The 9,038-nt window shown below is 36.5% G+C and overlaps 1 protein-coding gene across 1 annotated transcript in view; it reads right to left on the bottom strand.

The window, feature by feature from the left end:
- The window catches only part of LOC113466966 (voltage-dependent T-type calcium channel subunit alpha-1I-like), a 50,194-nt gene extending 42,343 nt beyond the window's left edge, over nt 1–7,851 (bottom strand). The window contains exons 1-3 of the mRNA XM_026822826.1: nt 7,848–7,851; nt 7,402–7,562; nt 5,996–6,129 (exon numbers count right to left, since the gene is read on the bottom strand). Of these exons, the coding sequence (XP_026678627.1) occupies nt 5,996–6,129; nt 7,402–7,562; nt 7,848–7,851 (299 nt within the window). The remainder of the gene's footprint in view (nt 1–5,995; nt 6,130–7,401; nt 7,563–7,847) is intronic.
- Between the last annotated feature and the right edge of the window lie 1,187 nt (nt 7,852–9,038).

Below are 9,038 nucleotides of genomic sequence, written 5' to 3'. Positions count from 1 at the left end.
TTTTTTTGTTTTTTTTTTTTTTTTTTTTTTTTTTTTTTTTTTTTTTTTTTTTTAAGAGGTTTGACAGAGGGAACTTTAACTGCTATGGTCTTATCGTCCCGAAATCGAGGAGAGAAGGAAGACAGGATAGGAGAAAGCCAGCCGTTTCCGAGAACGAACATTATCCCATCAGGATAAAATCCGCCCCGGGCGGGAATCGAACCCGCGGCCTAGCGCTTACAAGGCAGACGCACTACCAACTAAGCTAACTAGGCTGGCAGATTTACACTTTACACTCGATTTTAGATTTACACTTTACACATGTTTATAGATTTATACATTACACTAGAGAACAGTGCCTACCGACTCCTGTTGAACCTCAGAAAAGATAAGAGATAGAAATCCATTTTCTTCTTCTCCTCCTCCTCCGTTTTCTTCTTTTTTTTTTTTCTTTTAATTCAGGGCTATTTCTTAATCTTGTTCATCTCCTTCCCATTCTCGTCTTTCTCTTAATCCTTCTCCTCTTTCTACTCCTCCTACTTCTTTTAATTCCTACTTCTTCTTCTTCCCCATCCGTGGCACAAGCTCCGGCTTTTACGGATGTGTATACCATTTGTTAACTATTTATTTGATGAGAGAGTTGTTCTGAAAAACCAATAAATGGAAACTTATAAAATAATCATAGGCGGTTCTTGCCTAAATTTTTGGGGGGGCTTGATTTTGAAGGTTTTTACGGATGTGTATACCATTTGTTAACTATTTATTTGATGAGAGAGTTGTTCTGAAAAACCAATAAATGGAAACTTATAAAATAATAATAGAAAGTAAAAAAATAAAATTCGTGTTCTTCTTCTTATTCACCTCCTCCTTTTCATCAAAATCAGACAAACCGCGGCCGCCATTCATGGAGCATTTAAAAAGGAAAATAAAAATATTAGATAAAAAGCGAAACACCACAAAAACTTCAAGAGAGATATCCCAGATATCCGAGGAGCAATAAAAATAAAATAGACCGCCCCTATTGTAGCATTAACAGCATAGAAAATAGAAGTATGCAAATAGAATGAGATGTAGAGGAGGAGGAAGAAGAAGAAGAAGAAGAAGAAGAAGAAAAAGAAGAGAGGATAAGCAAATAAGATAAATACGAGGATTAGTGTGTGTATGAGAGAGAGAGAGAGAAGGAATAGAAGGAGGGGTGAGAGGAGAGATGAACAAAGAGAGATGGAGAAGAGGAATAGAAGGAGGAGACGGAGAATGAGAGAGAGAGAGAGAGAGAGAGAGAGAGAGAGAGAGAGAAGGAATAAAAAAAGGGAGAGAGAGTGAGGGCTGAGGGAGGGAGGGACAGAGAAGGAGGAGAAGAAGGAATAGGGGAAATGGAAAATAGATGTTATGGAAATTAGGAGAGAGAGAGAATAGGTAAGTGCATTTAAACTTTCGACTACTATCAGGAAACATGCAGCCATCAGCAATTCAGCACTAGTTGAACTATTTAATACGAATCGATAGATAGGTAACGCATATACCTACCTATGGCTATCTACCTAGTAGATATCTAACTAGCAACACCTCACCTACATCTATAGGAAACTTTAACCCAAGGTATAAGTCTAAATAAATATTCCAAATCAAACTAATAAAACAAATAAAAAAGAAACTCTTTACAGGGGGGAAAAAACTACATATTTTTACCGGGAAAATAGTGTCCGCTGCAGATTTTGCCCGGTTCAGGGTTTTTTCGTCCACATACAGGGTGTTCAAACGATATTTGAAACTCTCTAGTGAATTTCCTAAAAATTAAGGACTTTTTTTCATTTAAAGCTAGGTAGGTACAATAAAATAATTTATTTTTATTCGTGGTAAAAAAGAGAGAGAAAAAAAACGCCAGTTTTCAGGACCATCAAAAATCATAGTTTTTCGTCAGAGCAATCCAAATTGAATCCGATTTTAAATAATGTTGGAATTCAGTAAAATCTCTAAAATAGTTGTGAGCAAATTACACATTTTCACCTTGACCATCCGGTATATTGTTACATGTAGCAATGTTGTCCTGTTTATTCTGTATTTTGTGCTCTATATTACATATTGTGCTCTATATTACATATGAATTGTGCTCTTTTTTTTTCATTTAAAGCTACAATAAAATAATTTATTTTTATTCATGGTAAAAAAGAGAGAAAAAAAACGCCAATTTTCAGGACCATCAAAAATCATAGTTTTTGGTCAGAGCAATACACATTGAATCCGATTTTAAATAATATTGGAATTCAGTAAAATCTCTCAAATACCTAGTTGTGACCATCCCCCCTTGACCACCTTGACCATCACATTTTCACCTTGACATTTTCACCTTGACCATCCGGTATATTGTCACATGTAGCCATGTTGTCCTGTTTATTCTGTATTTTGTGCTCTATATTACATATTGTGCTCTATATTACATATGAATTGTGCTATATATTACCTACATATTTTCCAGCGAAAATGTTTCATATTTGCACAACCTCGTGTATTGTTTTGTGCTTGTATTTATGTTTTTACCTCATTTTTTGCTCCCAATTTGCAATTTTCTCCCGCGTCCCTTCTCCAACCTTTGCTCTCCTCCCTCCCCTTCGTCCTCACTTTCTCCTCTTTCCTCCCTCTCCTCTTCTCCCCAACCTTTATCCTTCTCCTCCCTTTCCCCTCTTTGTCCTCAATTTCTCCTCCTCCCTCTCACCTATTTCCATCGTTTGTTTTCCCCTCCTCTCCTCTCCTCAGATTTTATCCTTTTCCTCCCTCCCCCCCCCTCCCATCCTCAATTCCTTCTCCTCCAATCCCTCTTGACCCCTTGTCTTCCTTTTCTCCTCCTCTCAACCTTTGTCTTTCTCCTCCCTCTCTCCTCCCTTCCCTCTTGACCCCTTGTCTTCCTTTTCTCCTCCTCTCAACCTTTGTCTTTCTCCTCCCTCTCCCCTCCTATCACCCACGTCCTTCTTCCCCTCCTTTTCCCTCCCTCTCCTCCTCGTCCTCATTTCCCCTTCCCTAAATAAAATATTTATGAACTTTTATGATTACAATAATGCCAACCTTTCTCTCTCTCTCTCCATATGAATAATGAACAATATGCATTCAGTATTATACCAATTCCGAAATTATTATTTATATTCTCTCTCCCTCTGTCGGGATAAAAGATCACCTAGATTTACACTTTACACACGATTCTAGATTTTTACACTTTACACTCGATTCTAGATTTACACTTTACACTCGATTCTAGATTTACACTTTACACTCGATTCTAGATTTACACTTTATTTTCGATTTTAGATTTACACTTTACATTCGATTCGAGATTTACACTTTACACTCGATTCTAGATTTACACCTTACACTCGATTATAGATTTACACTTTACACTCAAGAAGTGTGTAGTCTCCTGTTGAACTTCGAAAATGATAAAGATAAAAATCCCCAACCTTATTCTCCTCCTCCTCCTCCTCCTCCTCCGTTTTCTCCTCCTATTTCTTTTGATTCGTGGCTAATATTTCTTATTCTTGTTCATCTCCTTCCCATTCTCGTCTTTCGTCTAATCCTCCTCCTCCTCAAGTGGGGTCGACGTTTTGAATCAACCTCTTCCATGCGCCTCGGTTTGGGCGTGGCTAACTTCCAACTTCCCAGCTGAAGATAGATCTTCTTCTTCTTCTTCTTCTTTTTACTGCGTCTTTTCCCACTCAAGTGGGGTCGACGTTTTGAATCAACCTCTTCCATGCGCCTCGGTTTGGGCGTGGCTAACTTCCAACTTCCCAGCTGAAGATAGATAGGGTGAGAAAATCTCCGATGACCTTCGAAAAGAAACTAAGAGAAAAGGTGGGAAAGGGAAAAAGAAAAAGGTAAAGTAGGAAGAGAACAAGATGGTGGAGATGAAAGAAAAGAAGAAGAAAGAGAAGAAGAACAAGATGAAGACGTGCGATGGTGGAAATGAAAAGGAAGAAAAGGAAAAGAAGATGAAGACGAAGAAGAAACGAGATGAAGAAGAGAAGGAGGAGGGGATAGAGAAATATGAAAAGGAGACCAAAAAGATGAAAACGAAGAAGGAAGAGAAGAAGAATTAGCAAGAAAAGGAAAACTCTGTAAGTCTGTACCCAAATAGGGGACCTAGTAGAGGAGGAGAACTATCGATAGTCGGCGCCATCGATAGTTATCGATAATTTTCAAAAAACCATCGATAGTTTTCGATAGTTTTTTTTTATTATTATTACATATTTTCCTTCTTTCTAAAGGTCTTATTTCCAAAAAGACCTAACCTAATTTAAAGAAAACTATTAACCGTACACGTACCTATTAATTTAGGTCACAGGGTTTTATTTCAACATTTTTTTTTTTTACACTTTTTACTTCTAATTATCGATAGTCAAGCCTCAACTATCGATAGTTCTCCTCCTCAAGGAGCTAGGTGACCAGGTGATGAAAAATAGGTACCCATCTTGAAACGAGCCCCAAAGCTTTGAAATAAAAATGAATGTCTACCTAGTACAGCCTGAATAAATTACTATCGATAGCGTTCGATAGTCAAAACTATTGATAGTTATGGATAGTGCTATCGATAGTTCTCCTCCTCAAGGACCTAGGTGACCAGTTGATCAAAAATAGGTACTCATTTTTAAACGAGCCCCAAAGCTTTGAAATAAAAATGAATGTCTAGTACAGCTTGAATAAATGTATGCAAAAAAGTAAAAAGGTTTAACAATAATAAATATGACAATAATAATTAAATCTAATTCTATTTTACATTGCAAAAAAGGCTCAGGAGGCAAAAAGCGGAAATGGGTATTTATGTTAAAATTTCACACCTGTTGAGTGTAAAAAGGGAAAGGGGGAGAGATAGTGAAGGGAAAAATCCCTCTTTTATGGACGTCGGTATTTTTATCCCTCTTGTGTTTTTAGAGTTTTAGAGTAGGTATTTTAGACCCATTTCATGACGGGGAAATAATGTAGAACTGTAGAAAATGTAGACGTAATAGGTTGCCTAGACGGCTGAAATTATACTTATTGTAAAGCATTAAAAGAGTCTCTACAGAGAAGTCCATTTTTTAATTAAATGCTAGAACGTCCATTTATTTAATGTTTTTTTCCGTTAATTAAAGAAAGCACACCTACATTAAAAAAGTCTAGAAAAAAATAAATCCGGGAAAAATCCAGCGCTGTAAGCCTCTCGTTTATGGAATGGTTGTATTTTATGTTTCTAGGCATTTTTAAATAAATTACATTTTCAAGCGCATTTCGAAACTAGGATGTGGGAAATAAATAAATCCCTACACTGAATCTTTTTTTAAAATCTAATTCTATTTTACATTGCAAAAAAGGCTCAGGAGGCAAAAAGCGGAAATGGGTATTTATGTTAAAATTTCACACCTGTTGAGTATAAAAAGGGAAAAGGGGAGAGATAGTGAAGGGAAAAATCCCTCTTTTATGGACGTCGGTATTTTTATCCCTCTTGTGTTTTTAGACCCATTTCATGACGGGGAAATAATGTAGAATTGTAGAAAATGTAGACGTAATAGGTTGCCTAGACGCCTGAAATTATACTTATTGCAAAGCATTAAAAGAGTCTCTACAAAGAAGTCCATTTTTTAATTAAATGCTAGAACGTCGATTTATTTAATGTTTTTTCCGTTAATTAAAGAAAGCACACCTATGTACATTAAAAAAGTCTAGAAAAAAAATAAATCCGGGAAAAATCCAGCGCTGTAAACCTCTCGTTTATGGAATGGTTGTATTTTATGTTTCTAGGCATTTTTAAATAAATTACATTTTCAAGCGCATTTCGAAACTAGGATGTGGGAAATAAATAAATCCCTACACTGAATCTTTTTTTAAAAACGTCCGAACTACATAATTTCTAAAGATATAGAAATATGTAGCAAATCCTTTATGAAAATTTGAAAAAGAGAAATACGACCAAACTTACCCCGTGGGTTTCAGAAGAGGGGAAATCGTCTCAATTTCCAATAGAATTCCGATAGAAAAATACGACCAAACTTACCCCGCCAGAACGATGAAGAAATCCAGCCGGTTCCAGGAATCTGCCAGATAGGTGCCCTTGCCGTAACAACCCATGGCAATCATCTTGATGGTCATCTCCAACGCGAAGAACACGAAGATGAAGTCATCAAACATCTGAAAACAAGACAAACAAATTAAAAAGAAAATCTTTAAATTTTTATTTGTAAAATTGTAAAATTTACTCAAATAAATGAATGACGTATTCAATTCAGCTTGCGCTGTCAACCTTGGTATAATATCAACAAACAAATTGAAAGAAAAAAAAAATAAATAAATAAATAACAAAAGAAAAGTATAAATAGACTTTCCGAAAGCATTTGACACTATGAAAAGTACCTAGGTACCTATTAACTTGTACAATGTATCTAGAATTGGAAGGGCCTTTTCTGTCAATCCAGAAAAATTGAAATTATGTACATTGTTGACACATTTGTGGATAACATTTGAGGGAAAAAAGAAGAAAAATCAGTTTTTTTCATCCTTGAGCGTTCGTGCACCAAGGATCAGCAATAGTACCAAACCATTGACCAATATGATTTAACTTTAGCTACAGCATTCTCGATAGGCAATTCTGTCTATTAGACAAGTCACTCACTATCAGGTCACCTGATCAGACCTGACAGGTACGGCTGAAAAGATCCGTCTGTCAGGTCTACCTGATAGTGAGTGGCTGGCCTTACTAGACGAAAGTGCAGTAGGTACAGACAGTCTACCAAATAGTACCTGCACTACCAAGTCTACCTGTAGAGCAAATTATGCAATAGCATGACGAGAATAAATTTTCCCTTCCTACGTACGTTTGGTACTTGTTGCATCAGCGTTACAGGGTAACCCCTGTAAAATGTAGGGTTTATAAACGAATTTGTCTTGAAAATATCAGCAAAGAATGAAAGAACACACCTCCCTGATGGAATGTGTGATGCAACTATCCATTTTGTCTTTACACATAATTTTCTACAATAGATGATAATTTTCCACTCGTCAATATCGCGTATTGACCCAAAGTCCCGATATTGTGATCCAGTGACTGGGTTCCAGTCAGTAGTTTTAATTTTTAAGCTAAATTTTGAATGAGCCAGTGTGGCAATTCCAAGAAATTGAAAATGTAACTCTTTGCCTTCTCTCCTTTCCAATTTCAAATTGTACCGTGGAGAGAGCAGTTTTTCTTGGTTACCTAACAGTTTAAAGTTTATTGATAAGGAAATTTAACTAATAATAATAATATTAATAAAAAAAATCTCAATTTCAGGATAAAAATAGGTATTAATTTTTAATGATATTTATTAGAGTAGCCCACTAAAACTACCTCACGGCGTTGTACTATGCATAATTTTGTTCTCTGTACAATAAAATGAATAAATAAAAATACATATTAATAAATCTTACCTGTAGGATCTTGCATCGGTTGGTCAGGCACTTGTCATCCACGCATGGTTGGTACATGCCCAGGGTGACGCAATTGAGTAGGATGACCAACATACTGATCCTCTCAAACCACGTGTTGAATATCTGAGAGTTAAGGAAACTATACGGGCTGACAGAAATGCCTTGCGAATTGTGAGAGGGGACAAAATTATGAACAATTCAGATAAATACATATATATGTAAATGGGAAGACACAAAAATAAGAAATATGTAAATTAGATAAATTTAATATGTAAGGAAAATCCCTAAAATTGCAAAAGAATCCTTAAAATTTAAAACCCTCAACCTAGTTACCTGCTATCCCTCAAACTGTCAACCCTAGTCATCGATATCAACTGGCTTTTTTCCTGCCTTAACCGGATTTTGACAATGCTTAGGGATTAGAGGCATGTCGTTTGCTTTGTGGCTCATATTGATTCCTAACAGAAGTCAAAACTTTCAGAATTCTTCCTGAATTGCACGGAAAAAAAGCTAAACTTTTTCTACTTGAAAAATGTACTTGGCATTCAAGTTAATGAATCCATCAGTAGAAAACTGCTATTTTTTTCTCTTCTCTGTAGCAAAATGTACGAGTATGTATTACCCTAAAGAAACGCAGAGTTATTCATAGCAGCAAATTGATTCTTCAGAGACTTGCTGATTTATTCCAAGTTGCAGAAAAAAATCTTCCAGAGTATTTTCTTCTCTCTTAATGCTCTTGACACAGTTTTTCATTCAGAGCTCCCCTGAAAATCGGGCTCTAGCTTACAGATGTCTGGCGAAACTAGTTCAAACTATATTTACTTTCTATTACTACAGTATAGCGGAGCTATACTAGTAATGAAAGTATTGCAATCGGTCCAAATTTTCAAAATCGGGAAATGGTTGGAAATATCCGTTTTGGGATCCCCTGATGTCAAAAAAGTGATTTTTAGCCCATGGTCTGTACGTAACGTACGTACGTACGTAACGTACGTACGTACGTAACGTACGTACGTACGTAACGTACGTACGTACGTAACGTACGTACGTACGTAACGTACGTACGTACGTAACGTACGTACGTACGTAACGTACGTACGTACGTAACGTACGTACGTACGTAACGTACGTACGTACGTAACGTACGTACGTACGTAACGTACGTACGTACGTAACGTACGTACGTACGTAACGTACGTACGTACGTAACGTACGTACGTACGTAACGTACGTACGTACGTACGTACGTACGTACGTGCGTACATACATACGTACAGACCATGGGCTAAAAATCACTTTTTTGACATCAGGGGATCCCAAAACGGATATTTCCAACCATTTCCCGATTTTGAAAATTTGGACCGATTGCAATACTTTCATTACTAGTATAGCTCCGCTAAACTGTAGTAATAGAAAGTAAAAAATCTGGTGTGAACATCACACGACTTTCCTTATCCTATTGAATGATGCTTATTTGAGTGTTCTTTTACCCTAACTTTTACAATATCTCTAACCGTTTTGTCGCTATAGCTGAAAACCGCCAAAAAACGGTCGAAATCTGTCAAAAGCGGTCAAAATACCGCCAAGCGCAGCAAACATCTCAACCAAACGTTTTGTGTTGCATCCTTATCACATTT

This window comes from Diaphorina citri, unplaced genomic scaffold (genome assembly GCF_000475195.1).
Source record: "Diaphorina citri unplaced genomic scaffold, Diaci psyllid genome assembly version 1.1 scaffold371, whole genome shotgun sequence".
NCBI lineage: Eukaryota > Metazoa > Arthropoda > Insecta > Hemiptera > Psyllidae > Diaphorina > Diaphorina citri.
The sequence above is the reverse complement of the archived record's forward strand: the minus strand, read 5'-3'. Positions and strand labels throughout refer to the sequence as shown.